The 21,196-nt window shown below is 41.3% G+C and overlaps 1 protein-coding gene across 4 annotated transcripts in view; it reads left to right on the top strand.

Moving 5' to 3' along the window:
• The window catches only part of sgip1a (SH3GL interacting endocytic adaptor 1a), a 42,732-nt gene extending 22,041 nt beyond the window's left edge, over window positions 1-20,691 (top strand). For 2 of the 4 annotated variants that reach the window (XM_052073377.1, XM_052073378.1), the window contains 16 exons: window positions 554-575; window positions 676-751; window positions 2,636-2,721; window positions 3,378-3,458; window positions 4,506-4,580; window positions 5,253-6,020; window positions 6,199-6,320; window positions 7,357-7,504; window positions 11,198-11,257; window positions 12,092-12,203; window positions 13,420-13,575; window positions 14,130-14,265; window positions 14,377-14,579; window positions 14,722-14,786; window positions 16,632-16,796; window positions 17,331-20,691. In XM_052073377.1, coding sequence (XP_051929337.1) covers window positions 554-575; window positions 676-751; window positions 2,636-2,721; window positions 3,378-3,458; window positions 4,506-4,580; window positions 5,253-6,020; window positions 6,199-6,320; window positions 7,357-7,504; window positions 11,198-11,257; window positions 12,092-12,203; window positions 13,420-13,575; window positions 14,130-14,265; window positions 14,377-14,579; window positions 14,722-14,786; window positions 16,632-16,796; window positions 17,331-17,353 — 2,298 coding nt within the window. In that variant the 3' untranslated portion in view covers window positions 17,354-20,691. The remainder of the gene's footprint in view (window positions 1-553; window positions 576-675; window positions 752-2,635; window positions 2,722-3,377; window positions 3,459-4,505; window positions 4,581-5,252; window positions 6,021-6,198; window positions 6,321-7,356; window positions 7,505-11,197; window positions 11,258-12,091; window positions 12,204-13,419; window positions 13,576-14,129; window positions 14,266-14,376; window positions 14,580-14,721; window positions 14,787-16,631; window positions 16,797-17,330) is intronic. The other 2 variants (XM_052073380.1, XM_052073379.1) reach the window with 2 other exon arrangements.
• The last annotated feature ends 505 nt before the right edge of the window (window positions 20,692-21,196 follow it).

The following is a 21,196-nucleotide window of genomic DNA, read 5'->3' as shown; positions in this document are numbered from 1 at the left end:
CCCAAACCTTCGAACTCTGTTGCGAACATGGGCCATTGTATGACACTGCACTCCCCAACCAATTGTGGCAGCGGAACTTTTCGCCGTGAATCCACCTCCGGGCTTTCCCACGTGTCTGTGCACGCTATGCTCGCTCGCATGCGCTGCAAATTTGAAAGGGGGTGTATCACTGTGTGTTAACAGCGGATTAGGAGGAGGAGTCAGGATTTGACAAAATCATAACATTTCCATCTCATTTTTGTTTGTGAGATAAAATGGCCAAACATGTTAGCCCCGTCTTAATTGACTACATTTTCGCCTCACACACACACACAAAACCTTCCCTTTTGGAACATTGCAGTTTTATTTATTTATTTGTACTGCAGAAGGTGCAAATTTATGAGCCAAAAGTAACAGTTTTTTTTTTTAAAGACCGCAGTGAGTCATTAATTATATTTTGGTGTATTTAATGACATTCATTCAATGAATGAATGAATGAATGAATGTAATTAATGACTTCACTGTCGGCTTTTGTGGATTCACATATATAAATTTAATTTTCGTGTTGTTTTAGGGGTTGAAAAGGAACACCTCCAGTAAGTATCAGTTTCTTTCGACTTCCCGTTCAGCTCACTTTTACAAAACTGATAGAATGCAATGAAAGACTTCATGTGTATCCTGCACAAATGTGTCAAGGTGAGGAGATTGTCAGACCAAGACGTGTTATTGCCACTGTGGCCCCCACACCTGTTCTTGCGCCACAAGCTCCCAGGTATGTACATCTCGGTTCTCTTACAAGTGGCTTATGACCTGGTGGCTGAATACTGCATCGGTCCCAAACCTTTTTTGCATCATGGACTGGTTTCATGTAAAGACATATTTTTTCGGACTGCCGTAGAAACGATTAAAAATAAACCGTTAAGAATTGGCCATTACATTGAGTGCAATTCTTGTAATTAGCGGGGGCGCCTGCGTCACTCTCCTCTCCGACCTTTGTGGCCCATCCATTCTGCCACGGAGCGCACCACCTTGTCAATGGCGCCTCTGTGCGGTGGCGCACCCCCCCGACGCTGATGGAGGCGACAGTGTTTCTTGTGGCTCGCAGCTGAGCTCAACTAAACTGAGAAAGTAAAGAATTAGATTAATGAAATTGTTTCATTTCATTTTTATACTTTGAGCGAGAGATTCGTGTCTGCCGTGATAGTGTGTTTAAATTCCACCAAGAGTCGTAATTTAGAGGTGACAACACTGTAATGCCAGAGTTACATTATCCCAGCACTTCTCAACCTTACAAACATGCAGTAAAACGTGTAACTCCGAACTGGCTGTTTAATGAGTGTGAGTAGCAGAAAGGATTAACTCTGTATCTGTCTGCATCCTTGAGTTGGAAGACTTCAGGAAGTGGGGTGATTAAAATTTGTCTCAGACGTACAAATTGGTGCCGTAAATCAAGCTTCTTTCACCTTAGACAGCTGGCCAAAATAAAACCTCTCCTCTCACATGAACACTTTGAGACAGTAATTCATGCCTTTGTCACATCCCGGCTGGATTACTGCAATGCCCTGTACTTTGGAGTCAGACAGTCCTCCATTAAGCGCCTTCAGCTGGTCCAGAATGCCGCTGCTCGCCTCTTGACTGGTACTCGTAAGAGGAAGCATATAACTCCTACTCTGGCATCCCTGCACTGGCTAACCCATTCATTTTAGAGTTATTTTCAAGATCCTCCTCTTTGTTTTCAAATCTCTGAATAATCTCGCGCCACCTTACCTCTTTGAGCTCATCCGCCCCTACACACCTGCCCGGCGCCTCAGGTCTGTGGACCAGTCTTTGTTAGAAGTACCAAGAACTAAACAGAGGCTCAGAGGGGATCGAGCCTTTTCTGTTGCTGGTCCCTCTCTCTGGAATGACCTCCCACTGAACATTCGGCAAGCCTCCTCGCTGCCCATCTTTAAAGCCCTCCTCAAAACTCACTTGTATTCTTTGGCGTTCGACTCAGCATGACTTAGATTTGTTCTTGATTTTACTGCTTGATGCCTTCTACCGCCTTTATTACCGATTCGTCTTACTGTTTATTGTCTATGTTAAATCGCTCCATGTACAGCACTTTGTATGCAGCGATGGCTGTTTGAAAGTGCTCTATAAATACTGTTGACTTGACTTGACTTGACTAACTCACCAGGAGTTGGAGCCTCAATGACCTCTGTTTTACCAGAGAAATTTTGTTGTTTTACTTGGTGAAAATTGAGGAGGCGGATCGTGGTCCTCACAGATCCGAGGGGGACGTGTTGGGCATCGTGCCACACGTCTTTCCCAATTGTTTTTCTGATGCTTCTTTTTTTTTGTATCGGACCACCAGACGGGCCGTGGCCCACCGGGGTAAACCCCGCCTTCTCCAGAGGGCCACCTGGCCCTGCCTATTATATGGTATATTATACTGTGCAAGTGTGTAACACAGGCAGATATTATCCGTCAGCGTGACTGTGTTTGAGCATTAAAAGATATAGTTCTAATATCTTTGATACAAAATGCAATGTTAATAATGGCGCAGCTGATATTGGAAGCACAGTGTAATCATTGTCAGTTCCAATATATACCCAGTATGTCCGAAATGACAAAATGACACACAGTGTGGATGTTTTGGTCCCCCCCCTTGCAGCAGCCAGCAGACACGAGGCTCTGAAATCACGACAAATTTGTTTGGGCCTCCTTTGGAGACGGCTTTTGGAGACCAGACAATAGAAGGTAGTTTCATCTTTGTACTCTTGTTTAATTTATGTTTCACTTGACTGTTATGTAGCCATGCAATTTTTACGGATCCAAGTATGTGAGCATGTGCAAACTTGTTCCTGTTTTTTTTTTTTTTTGCCCAAAAAGTATAATACAGTGCATGCAGCATAAACTCTATCTCAGGCAAATCCTATTTTCTTAATATCTATTTCCTCCCTGATCACACTGATATTCAAACCTTCTTCCCAATGTCCCGATGTCTTTGCTGTGGTTACAATTTAAAGTGGCACTCAGGGGCTTTGTTATTTGCGCTGTGTAGCTTGTTTATATGCAGTCTGTTGTTGGCTGCTTGTATTCAATCCTGCTGGGTTTATTGATGCAGGGGAGTTCTTAACTGTTGCATAACTTCCACATTTCAAGGATTTATTCTTGAAATGAATCGGACTTACGGTATGTGTGGAACTGTGCTCTGCCGGTGGTAACGACAACTGCATTTTTTTCACCCATACTGTCTCGGGTGAACTTTTTTGCATCAAAATTTGAAACAATGCTTGAAAACATTGAATTGTCATTCCATTTGTAGTTCTGTTTGTGCACAAAATGTATTTGTATTTTTAACTGAGAGCCTTTAACTCTCATGTTTTGGTGTTCTGCCTCCTTCCTGAACCAAGCGGTTCTGTCGGAGTCTGATGTGTGGGGGGCTTCTGTGTCAGAGCCTGAGTCCTCTTTGAAAAGAGCCTTCCCCACAGGAAGTAAGTTTAGAATTTTCTGCTAATTTGCCATGCCTCTTCATTTCCCTGGTGACTGTACACACATCTCACACGCCCCCCTCATCATAAAACAAGAATGCTATATACAGCCATACCACTCACAAGATGTCGACCTTTTCATTTGATCACAAAATGATTCATTGTTGGTTGGATTTTTTTTCTTTCATATGCAGGTGTCTTTCTTATGCTTGAGCATGGCGGTTAATGGCTGAGCTATATGTTGCGTGGTTAATGCTTCCTGGGCCTTTTATTGTTGTTGTTGTGCTTTAGGTGATGTCCACGCATATAAGGCTATTATTAATTAAACAATGTTTATTTATTTAGAATCTGGAGAAATCTCTCTACATAAGCAGCAAAGCCGAAAACTAACATTGAGTGGCCTTCGATCCCTCAGACGGCAATTAACTCAGTTTGTCGCTACATTGAGAAATGCAATTTAAAGCTACATTAGAAATCAAATTTCAGCAACTCCAAAAAAATGCCCCTGACTTCTCTGGGTCCAAGCTCATCTGAGATGGACTGAGGCAAAGAGGAAAAGTGTGCTGTGGTCTGATGAGTCCACGTTTTAAATTATCTTTGGAAATCAAGATCTTTGTTTAATATTCAATTGAATATGTATTGAAAACAGACTTGCGAATCATTGTATTCTGTTTTTATTTACATTTTAGACACCATCCCAACTTTGTTCTGGCTGGGTTTTATAATACGTTTTACAAAATGAACACATTGAGCAAATTCATGAACACAGCAAAATGACGTCTTGAGAGGTTACACAAAATGTTGACAGCCTAAATCTAAATGAAAGTTCCGGTGATAACCAAAAAAAGAAATTATTTTCTTTTCTTTCCCTCTTTTTCATGAAGTGGACATTGCCTAATTCATTGTGGGTGTCATTTACTCTTCATTTTGGGGGAAACTTTAACATAGAAAATCAGATCACATCCTCACCTTCAAACTGACATGATGCAGTTTGTTTTTTTATTAGATATTCAGAGTCTGTGTTAATTGTTTCACTGACAATATCTGCAGCTCCACCACCACTTCCACCCAAGAATGTTCCAGCATCTCCACTGACAACCGACTCTGCCTCTAGAGATGACACTGGTAACAAACATACTTTAGTATTTAACTCTCACCATTACATCAGGATATTTTTTTCCTCTTTAGTCATATTCTCTGTGTACAGTGCTGAACAAATGTATTATCTTGTCAGTAACAGGGGAACTTACCCAGGAAGCATATACAGGGAGCGAGTTAGTATGGATTGTTTTTTTTTCCTCAGTAAAGTGTTAACATTTGCCTTTTTAAACAGGAATGAGGAATTCAGGTTTGAATTCAGCTTTATTCATCTAAAGTTGACAGCAAGCTGGACTTCATTCAACAGTCAGAATATACTGTTTAAGGCGTTACATTCAACTATTACAACTTTTTTCAAGGAAGTAAATTCCTATGACTTTGTTTTAGTCCAAAAATAATCATGTCTGACTCCTCTTTGTGAAACTGCAAAACTAATTAATTGTTAAATAACAATGGCAATTATATTTTAGTGTTAGTTATGCTTGCGATTAAATACCCCCTGACCACTGGTCCTTTTTTTTCCATTTAAGTCCTCTTATTCAGAAAAAAAAATGAAGTCAAAAATCATAACCCGGATTGTCAATAATTAAAATGATGGAGCCCGGTTTCTTCTTGCTTCCTTCTGTGTCAGGGATGCTTTGTCTTCCTGAATCACCTCTTCAAACAGTCTGTGTTTAAAAGAGTGGTTGTCTGTCTCAGATGTATCGACAGAAGCTGAGAACTCAACAAGAAAGACATCCATAGCTGACTTGGATAACCTATTTGGACCAGAGCAGGCTCCTCCTGCAAATGAGGATGCAGGTGACACGTGGGTGTGCTTCAATGAGCAGTCTCCCAAACAGTCACCTCTACCGAAGGAGCTTGCACCTCCACTTCCTCTTTCCCCCCCTCCTCCAGAGGAATCAGCACCTCCATTATCAGGCTCCCCCCCTCCTCTTGAATCTCCTGCTCCACCTTTACCTGTATCACCACCTCCTGCAGAAGACGCAGGATCTCATCACCCAAAACCACCTTCTGCAAAAGAAGTTCAGAGTTCCCCTCTAGCAAGTTCCCCACCACCGTCAGAGGAGCCACCCTCTGTCCCCTCAGGGTCTTATACACCCAAGGACCGAAATCTTTCGCCCACCACTCCGTCACTCCCTTCAACCACTGAGCATGCAGCATATCTTCCAACTTCAACTAGTCCACCGGTTGATTCACCGGCCAGCATCCCAACAGCTCCCAAAGCAAGCACGCCTCCATCAGTGACTTTACCCGAGAAGGAAACAGCAACATTCCCTTTTCCACCAATCCAGACAGAGAATACAGATGAACCCCGACCCAAAGAGGATGACAGTGAAATCGTCACTTCACCCAAAGACGCAAGCCAGGGGAACCGAACGACACCTCCACCTCCCCCTCCCCCAACTTACCGGACAGTGGTCTCATCTCCAGGTCTAACATCAGGGACGGCTGGTATGAAAAGCGGTGAGTTGACGAAAATTGGGCCTTCAATACCCTACAATTTGCCTTGTAGATGCTGTCTGCTAGGCAGCAGGGTCAAAAGATGTTGCTATGTTTCCAAAACTCTATGAATTAAAAGTGGTATTCTTCTTTTCGTTTCTTCCCCCCCCCCCCCACGTACAACACATAACATGTTTTAAAGGTTCCTCTTCTCCAGTTTTGCCTACTGCTCCTTCAACCGTCAACACAACTCCACCTCCTCCTCCACCCCGCCCACCTTCACGACCCAAACTTCCACCAGGAAAACCAAGTGTAGGAGATACTGTAAGTAGATTCCAATATTGTTTTATACCACCAGTGTTACCTCCGGACAGATTGATGAAAGCAGTTGTATGAGCGAATTGAGGCATCTTAAGCACATTTTCCATCTGCAAAGTTGAGGTCCCGTTACCTAACCGTGGGTGCATTCGGAAATGCATTCCAAGCACACGCTGCTTCCCTCTGAGTATTCGTTAACTCTGAGCATTGTTCAAATGTGCCATTCGGTTATTCAGAGTGCCCCAAAAAGCCAGTGCTGGAGCCCAGTGCGTCAGACAGCACAAGGAAAGGAAACCTCTAGGGGAAGATTTTGTGTTGTGTGTGAAAAGGGTTGTGACTTTTCTGCCATTTTCACATGGATGAAGTATTGTTACACCCCTTGAGCCTCCGTCACAATTCATTTAGAGAAACGGCATATTTGATGACAATTTATCTGAATGCAAACTATAAAATAATTTGTCTTCCATTCAGTCTTACAGTCAGTGTCAAACAAAGTCATTACCGTATTTTCCGCATTATAAGGCACACCTAAAAGCATTCAATTTTCTCAAAAGCCGCCTTATATATGGATCGATATTCTGCCACATGCTAATGTCGGCAACAGATTTCCGTCACACAATAGTGGCCATGATTACAGTTCTTCGTCATCTACTTCCATTTCTTCTACTTCCTTCTTCAGCATGCTATAAAGAAGGTGGCCTCCGATGGTAATGCATGACTACCTTGGCAAATACTTTAGGTGCAGTACCGCCTGTGTTTCGAAAGGAGGTGATGGTTATGCACAGAAAGTCAACACGGTTAGGGAACAGAGATTTTGGGGTGCTGGTCTGAGTTCTAATTTGAATACACTCTATACAAGTCGCACCCGAGTATGTTATAAGACCAGCCAGACTATGGAGGAGAAAAAAAGGCTGACTTACGGTCCGCAAAAAAATAGTAGTTCACTCATTTCAGGATTGGGTTTTCCGAGCACACCAATTCACCTTAAAAGAAAAGGGCTGGTTTCCTCTTCAACATGTATTTTATATTCATGTTGTTTCAGAATCGTCCATTTAGTCCACCGGTTCATGGAGCTAGTCCCCCTGCAATTGCTCCCTTGGCCCGGGCAGAGAGCACCTCTTCCATCTCCTCTACCAACTCCCTGAGTGCTGCCACGACTCCCACAGTCAGTAAAGACCTCTCAGTGTCAGGTTTGTACACCATCACTTGGCTGAGAACTTTAAGAGCTGAGCATATCGATTTAAAAATCTAAGCTTAGACATTCAGTCATGTGATTAGATCATTAAAATCCTCAAATCAGACGTGTGCTTATTCCTATTGTTTGACCTACTATTAATATAAATTATGGATGTCCCACTTTTTTTTGGCACCAGAATCCAAGTCTTTGGTTTTAAGGATCTGCCAATAGTTCCAATCCAATACTTTGGCAGTACATGGGAAAAAAACAAACAAACAGCTAGCATGGAGATGGCCTCAAATTAAAATAGAAATGTGCACACAGATGTGTGGGTTATACAGTACATGGTTCATATATTTGTGTGTGTTATGAAATATATTTACATTGAGATGATATGGGCCAATCCACCAAATCAGTGCCAATTGGTTTTCCTGTCAAGATAAAGTAAAGTTGTATCTTGTTTCTTTGTTTCTTTGCATTTTAATTCCCTTTAATACACATGCACAAAACTACCACGTCTGTCATTGCCTTTATATTTGACGAGACCTATTGAGGTTTTGCGAAAAAGTGTCGGAAAGACGACGCCCTTTTCTGCTTTTTTAATGTACCATTTACAAAATGTTTCTTTTTTGGTTTATTGTTGTCATCACAGATCTGTCAGCACAATTGCAGTCTTCCTGATAGCCTCTGATTTTCCACATTCCCTTTTTCTTCACTAATTCTGCATTCTTTTGCCATCACTGTCACATGCATTTGAAATAGATTTTGCCCACATGTACCATTTGTCACTTGTGTCATCGCTCATTGATCTTCAATTGTGCATACCATTCACCCATATCTGGGTGGCTTCTTGATCCATTTGTCTTTGAGACTTTTCTCTCTGGTTTATGACTGCACTATTGGCTGTCTCACCATTTCACCATGGAAACTCTTGTCTCTTTTTTTGCACCGACACACATTGTATTTTGTGCTCGCTGAGTGTTATGCAGCCACCCAAGGATGCGTTTGCGTGCGGGCGGGCGTGCGTGCGTGTGTGCGCGTGTGTATTTTAGCTTTTGCTGCTCTCAACGCTCTCACTCACTCACTCACTCACTCACTCACTCACTCACTCACTCACTCACTCACTCACTCACACTGTCAGAGCAGTTGGGCTATATTAGCTGTTTGAAGCAGGACAATTGCACCAAATTAGGAAGGGAGCAGCTGTTTAGTAGTCATGCCATCCTCTCGGAATCGCTTTTGGAGCATGATAAAATGAAACAATCTGGACTGCTATTATTGCCAGCTATCACCTGAACCCTGACCCCCGTTTCTTTCCAACCTGCCACTCCAGAAAAAAATATAGACCTTTGAAATCTGAACACCTGCCATTTTGTTATCTTGATGAGGTGCTGCTTTCCAGCTCTCAATGTCTGTCATGATCAGCCACAATGTCTTATAACAATGGCGCCTTAACCCTCTCGTTCACGGGTGCCCATTAGGTAGATCCTGATCTACCGGTAGATCTAAGACAGGTCCCAAGTAGATCCGAGGAGTGTCGAGGAGAAAAAAAACAAACAACCATTTGTGTGTCTTTGTACATGTTAATAATGTATTTTTTCTGTTAATGTACACTGCACCCTAATCATCTTAGCAGTCTCATTTTCACCAAAAAAACATTTAAAAATAAAATAAAGTAGGTAAATCTTGAATTTACGGTGGCGCGTGATTACGTCACTGGAAGTTGTTAGCAGTCTGCAATTGCAGCTTGTGATCAGAACTGTTGCGCTCTATCTTTTATCGTCATTAATCTCATTCAGAGTTTGCATCGTGTACAATTCACCGAGGGCACGAGCAAAGAATAGGAATCTAGGAAGGCCCAGGGAAGCACTTTAAAACGGTACGTGTGAGCTACGACAGTTAACAGGCTGCAAAAGTGCGTCGCATACCTCAGTTTCAGGCTGTTTCTCATCAGGGTGTGCGTGCGTGTGCGTGTGTGTGTGCGTGCGTGTGCGTGTGCGTGTGTGTGTGTGTGTGTGTGTGTGTGCCGGTAAGGGTGGATCCCGGGAGGTTAGTTGATCGAAAAGTAGATCTTCGATCCAAAAAGTTTGAGCACCCCTGCTCTCGTTGGTAAACACATCATCATCATATCAAAATGTTCTTGGGAAATATAATTATTTTCAATGTAGTACAGTAATCTTTCGTTTATCGCGGTTAATGGGGACCAAAACCACCTGCAATAAACGAAAATCCGCAAACTGTCCTTGGGTGTCTTGAAAGGCACTTATAAATAAAATGTATTATTAATCTTATTATTATTATTATTCTATATATATATTGCGCGTCGTCCCGCACGCGGTCTGTCCTTCCGTCTGTCCCTTTTCAAAACGTACCTACTTCACCGCGCCGCTGCGCGCCGTCACTGCGCCGCTCAGGCAGTGGCTCACTACGATCGCGCGGGCATCTTAGCGAAAAAATGTTGTCTACCCACAACCATTGCAATGAAATTTTTAGTTATTTAGTAGAGCTAAACATGTCTTTATTTTCGCGATAAGCAATGAAGATGAACAAAAAGTAGAACCAATAAACAACACTTTTGTGGGCCGAAGGCCCACCTTACCAGCCTTCCGCAGGAACTAGCTGATGAGCCGCCCGGAGGGCGGCGAACCACTACCTTACCAGCCTTCCGCAGGAACTAGCTGATGAGTCGCCCGGAGGGCGGCGAACCAGCTAGTATTATTATAAAAATATTTATAATGCCAAATTTAATGGCATACACGCAAGTAGAAGTAAATTTTGAACTAATTAACATTACTTAATGCTGTATACTAATAGATTTAAACATGTATAAGTTAGGTTAGTGTATATATACTGTATATATACAGTGTGTGTGTGTGTGTGTGTGTGTGTGTGTGTGTGTGTGTGTGTGTGTGTGTGTGTGTGTATATGTATATGTATGTATGTATATATATATATATATGTATATATATGTTGCTCTATGTGACTCATTGTTGTTTTGCTGACTTTGGCTGCTTCTCGCGGACCTTTTGCTGACTTAAAATTTTATTCATTAATTTTTTTATGAATATGTTTGAAAAAATCTGCGACGTACTGAAGCCGCGATAAATGCGAAACCGCGAAATAGCGAGGGATCACTTCAGTTTGCTTTCTGGTCAAGATTCCAAAGTTTTGCTCTAGCCAGTCAATGCTTCTCCTGCACAATGTGGTCTCATGGCTGCCTCCTGCAGGGAGTATGCCATTTGAGAGGACCAACTCTGTTTAGAACAGGAACTATTGGAAAATGCAATGCACATGATGTTTGAAAACCAATACAAGTGGTTCAGATTAGAAATAACAGTGGGATTATAAAATGTAGCAGTATAGATGTTGTCACATTGTACTTTAGCGGTGGCACTCACCCGAGCAGATTTGCAGCAAAAAACCAACAAAAAAAAAAAAACATTGCTCACTTACATATCGTCTCATTGTGTTCCATCATGACTGTGTCTGGGTTTGCCTTTGTCCTCTCTCCCCTACACCCGCCAATTTGTTTCACCTCACAGTGATGTGACAGACCTGCCATGTGAGACTCACTCTACTATCCTTCTCTCCTTCCCCTTTCACCCACTTCTTTCAATTCCTTCCTTCCTGTTCATCCCCCTCCTCTTCCACCCGATGTCCCATCCCCACTTCTGTTCTTCAACCTGACCCCTTTGACCCCACACAGAGAATGACCAGCCATCCCTTGTATGGTTTGACAGAGGGAAGTTTTATTTAACCTTTGAAGGTAAGTTTTACATGCAACAGGGCGAATTGTGGTGTTCACACACACACTCTTTGAGGCTCATTTGTGCAAGCTTGGTTCCTGGCCTGCCCCTACTCTGCTCCCTTCTCCTCTACCTTTCCTCTTCATGAGAAAAAACATCCTTCCATCCTTCCATCTTCTATTTCTGCCAGCAACAAACTAACATCTTCATAGCCCAGAACTAATGCTCACGGTGGTCTCATTTTTCTCATCTTGCCGTCCTGACATTGCTCATCGTCATGTTGTTTCCTTTCCCTCCAAAGGATCATCATTCCTTGTACATCATACTTAAAATGTCTTCTATCGTTTCCTTTCGCTGTTTTATCTTTTTGGGTTCATCTTTGCACTTACTGGTTTTTGAATCTGATTCAAACACTACAATAAAAAAAAGCTTGCACATCTTTATGCCAACCACTTTGTTAACGTCAACATGGTCAAATGTTTAAAATAATTTCATTCACAGTCAAAGAGCAGAGAGAAATTGGTTAATATGATGTGTGCACCATATGATTGATTTAATGTTTTTTTTCCTAACTTGCACTTTAATATTTTGTCCCTTATTTTAGCCACATGTTTGTTTTCTTTTTTAAACTTGATTTTAAAAAATCCTGCACATGTACATTTAGATAGATTGATAGATAGATGTCATATATATACTGTGTATATATATCTATATATATTGTGTGTGTGTGTGTGTGTGTGTGTATACAAAGCTAATGAAAGAAATCATTTACACCATAGAAAATTAGATGGAAGTAAGAATATATTTGTGTGTTACTACATAGAACGTGTATGTGTGTTTGTGTGTTATGTTAGGCTGCTCCAGAGGGCCGAGCCCTCTCACCATGGGGGCTCAGGACACGCTCCCTGTAGCTGCTGCATTCACTGAGACAGTCAATGCCTTCTTCAAAGGGGCCGACCCCGGCAAGTAAGTCAAGCAAGAGCTTTTTACTGCATATGTCATTCAGATCATTTAAATCAGAAGTACTTCAAATGATGGCAGCTCCTTTAAAATGCATTTGGATGTGATCTCCACAGCCACAACACCATTTGTAAGGACTATGAACTTGTGCAACTATGTTAGCGCAAGTATTTCTTTTTTTACTTCCCCTCTCACTGTTTTTCAATTGAGTTGTGCAGATTGGTGGAAAAAAAAGACTGTATGATTATTCTTGGTCTCATTTTTGTATCCCACAGAAAGCTGCCATTTGACCCCCCCCCCACCCCTTTTATTGACTGTTGATTGTGTCAACAAAAATAAAATATGCATATACTGTACGAGTGTATTATCTTAATATATGAACAATTTTGGTGACGAATGGCCTTTTTTTTTTGCCTTGAACACCCCCCCTCACACACACAAAAAAAAGATCCGCACGTGCCATACAAATGCTCACTCGCTGCCAACCCTCCCAGTTGCAGTACATATTTGGCATGCATCGCCATCAATGGCACGGAATGCTTTGTTTTAACTCTCGCAGTGTTTCTGCCTTATATCTGATTGAAACGCTACAGCCTTAAAATCGTTTTTTTTTTGTTGTTTTTTTTAAGTGAATCACAGTCCATGAAACTATATACCTGTATGTGTCGACTCAGCCTCGTGCCAGGGATTCCCAAACCTAGTTGTTGCAGTGCATGAGACGTTCCCTTATATTCCTGCTGCCTTCGGGGAGGAGACTTCGATGTCTCAGTGCTAAAACCAGCAGGCTCAAGCAAGCACAGTTTATTCCACCAGGCAGTCAGCAGATTCAACTCCCTTTATGTTCTGCCTGCCTCCCCTCCTTTACCCCTGCCTCCTTCAGCATCTGACATCCGATTATTGCAATGAAACAAGTGACCTTGGTTGTCTGTTGTTGCTATTTCATGTTTATTTGTTCATATTTACATATTTAGGTCATTATGTATTTTATGCAGCGCAGGTTGCTGCCATTATTTTTAGCTATGTGTGTTTCGATGCACTACATGTTTGCACTGTGGTTGAGAGAGGAAAGTAATTTCATCTGTGCTGTATCTTGCACATAGAGTATACTGTAACTTAACAACAAAACTGACTTGACTTGAACTCATACGGTCCTTCACTGCTCTACGTTGTCTTTGTCCGGGTGCTCAGAGTCCCATTCAACTCTCTCTCCTCTCTCCCTCAGATGTGTGGTGAAGATCATAGGTGAGATGGTTTTGTCGTTTCCAGCGGGAATCACACGGCACTTTGCCAATAACCCGTCCCCCGCTGTGCTAACCTTCAGCATAACCAACTACAATCGACTGGAGCATGTGCTGCCTAATCCCCAGCTGCTCTGCTGGTAATGACACTGTTGTACACTCCCGAATTCAAGTTCTTCCCCGAATGCAGAGTCAAGATTAATCCCCTGACATTTCGTTAGAGTCTCTGTAAACCTGGCGATCTACATAATTAATTTTTGTTGTTATACCTCGCTTTTTTTTTAATCAAATACCTTTTCTTATTGAGCATGTAGATTAAAAAGCATGGATGGCACATTTTGCCTTTGATAATCAGGACGTCTCTGTTATGCTTATTATTTTAACACTGCCAGAGATTGATTTTTGAGTCGCCACCCCCCCCCCCCCCCGCCCCCAAGGCATAGTGCACTTCAAAGTATGTTGCATACATTATTTCTTTTCACCCTGTAACACACTATAACAGCATAAAATGTTTTCTCTTTTTCAGGAAATGTATATTATTGCGTGAAGCCTAATATGTTGCTTGATTATTTTCTGCATGTAACTCCACTGCTGACTTGTTTGTTCAACTCAGCCCGAAGCCAAAGTATGTTTGTTTTCAAGATAAGTTTGAGAAGTTGGTTGTGTTTTGTTTTCCTGTGTGCCTCTTTCTTAGCGACACCACCACGCAAGCCAAGGCTGATGCCAAGGACTTCTGGGTGAACATGCCAAACCTGATATCTCATCTAAAGAAAGTGTCTGAGCAGAAGCCGCAGGCAACTTACTATAATGTGGACATGCTGAAGTATCAGGTGAGCTTGTAAAATTCAGCAAACACGAAACCAACTGGAAAAGCAATGTTCTTTACGTGAGTAAAAAAATAAAAAATGTGAGCCAGTATATATTTCACGTACCTTCTCCAGGTATCAGTGCAGGGTCCTGTGTCCGCTCCCATGAATCTGGCCATGAGCTGGCGATGTGAACCCAACAGCACAGACCTGAGGATAGACTACAAATATAACGGCGAGGCTATGTCAACGCCAATGGCACTTAACAACGTGCAGTTTCTAGTCCCAGTGGACGGAGGCGTTTCCAAACTTCAAGCTGTGTTACCTCCGGCTGCATGGTAAAGACATTATTGCTTTATTTGCTATCCCCTTGAACCCAGTGCGGCACCAAACAAATAAACAAACAGACTGATAGACCATGAACATGCTAAAAATCCTCTGGCTCTGATCGCCTGGACTAATGCCACGTTGTCCTAACAGGAACGCGGAGCAGCACAGGATCCTCTGGAAGATTCCAGATATCTCACAAAAATCAGAAAACGGAGGTCTGTATGTTCATGTATTCTTGATCGATGTCCAAAGATTTAATATATTGATTGACATGAATCTGCTTCTTTTGAAACACTCTTTATTAAAAGCAATGTGCTAGCCGATGATGCAATTCATACTCTCCTGAAGCTAAAACATACATTGATATAATCCAAGAAATCGTCTCGTAGTCAGCTACACAAACACAACACACCACGGATGCCTCAACATTTTTCACCAAAGACCGTATGCAGAGAGCCAAGGCTGTAAGGGCCACTTTTGATAATCTTCTCCCTTATTAAACATGGTAAAACCTACCCTTCGATGTTAGTCACGATGTCTGTCGGAAATGGTTTTTATATAAACAGTTGTGCCTTGAGATATAAACTTAATTCATTCCTTGACCACGCTTGTATCTCAGAACACTCATTTAAAATAATCTTTCCCTTTTGAAATGAAGGGGAAAGCAATGAATAGCTTCCTGCCACCTTATAAAATCTCCAAAAATAATGTTTTTAAGATGACAAATCGCACTCAACAGTATTGTGCTATATGAAAACACAGAAAAAAACATTTGCCATAACCTGCAAACACAGAAGATGCAAGCAAAAAAAAAACACAATTGGACCTCAGATATTGTCCTTCCTTCTTTTGTATTCTGTTGCATGAGGCAAATAATTTGTTTTGGGGTAGCCTTCGGCCTTGTATTCCACCCCCCAAAAAAAATCCATGCCAATTGCCAAGATAAACCTGTGCCATTAGGCAGGAACATAACCACATCCCCACAGTCATACGCAAAACACAAGTAATCCGCAGTCATTTGGCACTCTCTAAAGGAGTGTTTACTTGATTCATTAATGTTTTTTAAAGACACCGAGCAGGAAGTGAGGCAACTAACACTTTGTTACGCAGATGGGCATTCTTTTACGTGGGCCCAGTCCCTCCTTCGTCAGTGACAGCCAGTCGGCATTCCAACGTACTTTCCATGTCTCACGCAGGTGCCGCACAAGCCGACACGCAGTCGTAAAGCAAAAAAAGAAAACAACTGACACACGCACAGCCTGGTGATCGGTGAAATAAAATCAATCTGGGACACCTGTCAGGTTGAGGATTGTGGGACTGACATATGACACTTTTTTTTTCCCCTTGTATTTGGGTGTGCGGCACCTGCGTGTGACATTGTACCAGTAAGTCAGTTCTCAAGGCCATTTGGCTCTCGGTGACAACTCGGGTGGACTAGGCTGGCCTGAAAGACTGATTGAAGTTGACTGACGGATGCACCAGCCTGACGATGCCCGCCTCTCTTTCTTCTGTAACCAAATTAGTTTGACTCGTTAAGGCATTATAAAGAGAATCTTTGATTTTTTTTTTTGGGTAAATAATTGTTCAGCTATGCATATGTAAATATCAATAATAGGTATATCTAAATCAAATGTATTATTTGTAGTAGTGGTAGTTGTAGTTTGTCATAAGCATCACATCCTCTCTTTTTTCAACTCCTTTTTTTTCTTTCTTTTTTTTTTTTTGCATTCATTTTTTAAGTAATAACTTTGGTTGTGTCAAATGTAATTTTTAATATGTCCCGGCGGCTGCTAAAAGAAAAACAGACAGAGGTCCTCAACTGGCCCGCTGAAATACATCTGGGTGCCAAAGATATGCTGGATTGAAGCACAGTATTTCCTTCTGTCATTTTGTCAGTTACAATTTTGCTCGCGTGTGCTGGTTATTTCCAAATGGCCTGAGATGCAGTCAGCTCATCGTGAAAAATCTGAAGTCTCCTCTGCATTTTCAATTATTTTCCATCGTGTGTGACCAGCAGCTGTTGTTCTGCGTTTTTTTTTTTTTTTTTTTTTAATCTGTAGGTGTGGGATCTCTGTTAGCCCGCTTCCAGCTCACAGAAGGCCCAAGTAAACCAGCTCCACTAGCTGTGCAGTTCACCAGTGAGGGCAGCACACTGTCAGGTTGTGATATTGAACTGGCTGGGCCTGGGTATCGCTTCTCACTCGTCAAGAAGAGGTTTGCTGCTGGTGGGTTTGATATTGTCAATTCCCCCCAACCCCCACACCACCCCCCCCCCCACCCTTATTATGTACATACTGTACTCCTTGGTTTCAATTATGAAAGAAGGTTAAGTGGCTCGTATTTGATCCCAAACTGGAGTGAATTATATTATATTGTTTCAGAAGAGTAAAGTGTAAAGAACTTTTTGTATAATTGGAGCCCTTACAATTTTGTTAAAACTGCTCCGTCTATTATGAAACACCCATAGGTCTGATAAAATTCATGAAAGAAAATTAGATTTTCATTCAGTGGCACCCAATACACTGCACAGATTACCACTGCCCACTGCATGGGGAATAATAGTGATTGGGGAGCAAAAACCATTTGGGAGCTTTGCACCCTTGCTCAAGAGCAGGTCCAATCATGAGGGACTTTTTTTGGGCTTTGCAGTATAGAAAGAATATTGCAACATGTGTATTGGGAAAGGTAAAAGATCAAGGTGGAGTTTTTTTGTATTGTTTTTTAATACACAGAGTTAACCAAAGAATTTTGTCCTTTAGGAAAGTATCTGGCGGACAACTAACTCAAAATTTGCACTGATGAACATATTAACTCCAGCGGATGGAGGATGACACAGAGGACAGACCCACGTTCTTCAATCACCCGTCCAGGACAACAGCCTACCCAGCAGTATTGTGAAATGTTCGTCTAGCAACATGGAACAATTTTAGGTCATTTGATAATGGCATTTGTAATAATGGTGTTATTTATTTACTGCTGGTGTTAGGCACCTGGACTCTTTCCTTTGAGGAGTCTGTGCCTCTGGTCAAAGTGCGGTCACTTTTCACTGCAGCTGCCTGACCAGCCAAGCTCTGCTCTGGAAGACGTTACTTCTTAACTGGAGTCTTATCGAAAAATCTGAATGGTCCTAACTCACCTCAAGGATGATGTTCAGTCATTTATTTGCACAGAACAATGTGATAATTTATTGGTACGACAAAATACTTTCAGTGTGGGACCTTTGTCCACACAAACCATGAACAAGCTAAAGCTAAATGGATATTCTCAATTTTTGGTGAGGAATTTATGATGCCGATTGAGTATGAGAGTGATGCGCTGATTTCGAAGCTCATTTTTGAGCTGTTCACCCGCGATTATTTTAATATTTGATTTATCCCTCAGTTATTTTTTTGATTAATTGATGAATTCTTTTTAAATAAATAACAATATATCCAAGTTTCCATCCCTTTATTATACAAAAGCAGGTCATTATTCAAACTGACAGTGCAAAAATGTGCAAACAAATTCAATTCCTGGTTTAGTCTGTATCATGTCGTGTTAAGGAGGGGAGACAGAATGCTACACTGCACACAGGTCAGTCTGTTCTTGGCTCCAGAATGCAAATTACGAGCTGTTGGTGGTCATTTCTTTTCTTTTTTTTGGGGGGGGGGGGGTTGTGATCGGTCGTGAAAGTTCTTGATTGACATGCCGACCACGTAGTCATCCACAGAAATCAGCCGATCGATCAGAGCACCACCGATATCAATGACTCATCCATGGGTTCAAACAGAGTCCAAGTACTCTTGACCGCATCGATGTATTCAAAATGCACTAAGCAGTGGGTCTAACTGCTCTTCTCTTTCTTTGCGATCGTAGAGATGTTGCGGCTGGTCGGCAGCTGCAATGAGAAACTAATCTGCTGGTCATGACATTAAAAAAAAAAAAGTGTTTCCCGTTCCGAATTAAGTGTTAAAAGTGTCATTGAAAATCTATCTTAAAGGGCGTTTGATGTTTTCCTTGTATGTTCATATAGTCTTCTGTTGTTCCCAGGACCGCAATGTTCACTCTAGATGACATGACAGTATCATTTTTTTTCCATTCTTGACACGATTTGTTGTAGAAAATGTGATTCTGTATATGATTAGATTTTGAACGGTATCACCTAATTCAGTCCGCTGAAAGTTATAAATATTTCAACTCGTTTTGTTATCTATGTAGTTGAGTAACATGTACAGTATAACGTATAATTTTTAAATTTTGTTTCAGACCGATTTTTTTAATTCAAGTGCAACAGAAGTTTTGAGCTACAGTATATATGTATATGTATATATGGGTGGGTGGGGTCAAGTAACTTAAAACGCTTAAATATCATCCAGGATGCTTATTTTTTGCTTTGTGAAAACAGCGTTAACGTAGACTTAAATTGATCATGTGATAGGGTCACATCAAAATGCAACTTCATGTTCATGCTGAAGGTTAGATGAGGATGATGGATGCTTGGCATCCGTTAAGTACATACCAGCTGGCCCATCAGTAATCAACTCCAATTTAATATTGTTATGATGACTCTGGTTCAAATCAGGCTGAAGTAGACGACTTACTGCGGTAATTTCAATCATCTGCATTCTCACTTTTCCTGTTGGCTTGACCCTTGTTCACACTACAGCTTTTGCTATGCTTTGCTACTTTACTTCTCTCTTCAAATGTGGCTTCCCCAATTGCGTTTCAGGCACCAGCCTGGTCCTCATGCCCTTCTTGGATCCATAGCTTTATTTTACATAATTGTAATGGTCTCTGTGAGATGACATGATGAGGTTGTAGATGGAGGTGAAGTTGACCAAAATGCTTTGTGTGTGTGTGTGTGTGTGTGTGTATATATATGTATATATATATGTATGTGTGTGTGTGTGTGTGTGTACTCTGTCCTTCAAGCGTCTGTGAATGAGAAGGGGAATATTTTTAATGGTAATTAAAAAGAGACAAATATTTTATTGTTTATTGGGGGGGGCACTATGCCGATAACGTCTATCTTCTCGAGTGCTCTTTGACAGGCCTTTTGAACATGAAGTGTGTATGTATGTAAGGTGTCGCCGAAGCCCACGATACTTACTGTCTTGTATGTCAATATTGTGCTAAAAACACCCAAATGTGGTATTTGTAAGATGTCTTAGAACCATCATAAATTGGGTTTAGAGCAACAAAGCAATTGTCCTGACATCAATGTTCCCTATATTGTTGTTGTGGTTTTTGATTTTTATTGCCAGTGGGAACAAACAAACTAAATACCGTTGATTTCCTGCCTTGCGTATAGCTAACAGAAAGTTGTGATGTTTTTGGGTGAATATTTGAGGCAATCGGAGGAAAGTCTCCTCCGCGTTATTTCCAATAGCCCTCAATGTCCCATCATGCATTGGTTTCAAGTTGCCAGTCATTTCTCATGCACCTCCGTTTTTTATTAGAAAAAAAATGGAACATTCGTTTCCACACTGGAAAAGAAAATTGGATGAACTTGTGAAAATTAAAAAACAATATCCGTCACGCCTAACAGTTGAGATTTGACTATAAATAATTAATTTTGTGAAAATGTATTGACAGCATACTCACTAAAAGATTTTGATATTTACTGCAATGGGTACAAAGTGGCTGACGAGTTAGCACCTCTTCATAGGTTGTTTGTACAAATCCACAGCTTTCAAGTTAAAAACTAAATTGCTTAAAGAAGAGTTCAAACTGGCTTTGCCTTAAGAAATTAGTTTATGAAAATTTTTAAATTTCATGTTACACTAAATCAATCATCAGTCTAAAATATTGGGTGTGACAGATTACTTTATTTTTTAATTATTATTTTGAAGTTCATCCAATATTCCAATTTTTTTCAGTGCATGTAAGTGAATGTATCCTGTACTAATTCATAATTGCTTGTAGAGCATGCAGAAAAAGCCGGGCCACCTTTACCTACAACTAATTCTTAAATGATGTTTTGTGTCGTGTACTCACTCATCTGTATTACTGTTGACCAGAGCAGTTTTTTTGTGCTGCGAGTAAGGATGCTTTAACATCGAACCATGTGCAAGCTCAATGCTAAAATGGAAACTTAGTATGCCTCCTTCCAAAACCAATAAAAGTTTTAACCCCACAAAATGTTTAGGGTTTTTCTTAATTGTGTGTGTGTGTGTGTGTGTGTGTGTGTGTGTGTGTGTGTGTGTGTGTGTGTGTGTGTGCGTGCGTGCGTGTGTGTGCACGTGCGCGTTTCAAAAACCCCTATGGTGCTTATTTGGGATCTCTATGACAGGATAGTGCTGTATCTCCAGACAAACTAGGCCAACAGCAGCTCTGGAGACGGTGCTTTTGTAAGAGATGGTACGACTGTACTGACATTTGGCACCTGCTATAGAAACCTCTCGACATTGTCATATTAGAAATTCTCAGGTCTGAACACATATCACTAAATAGCCACCTTTGTTGTTTCGATTATATTTTCTTGCTCTGCATTGTTTGCCATTTTTAAAAAATGATACACTTATCAATTCCAGTCGGGACAGATGACCTCACCACACATGTTGCGTAGTAAAGTAAATTACCGTATTTTCACGACTATTCGACGCATCGTACTAATGGCCGCAGTCTCATTAATGCGTGACATTTC

The sequence above is a fragment of the Hippocampus zosterae genome, chromosome 8 (assembly GCF_025434085.1).
Source record: "Hippocampus zosterae strain Florida chromosome 8, ASM2543408v3, whole genome shotgun sequence".
Taxonomy (NCBI): domain Eukaryota; kingdom Metazoa; phylum Chordata; class Actinopteri; order Syngnathiformes; family Syngnathidae; genus Hippocampus; species Hippocampus zosterae.
This window is presented reverse-complemented; position numbering and strand designations above follow the sequence as displayed.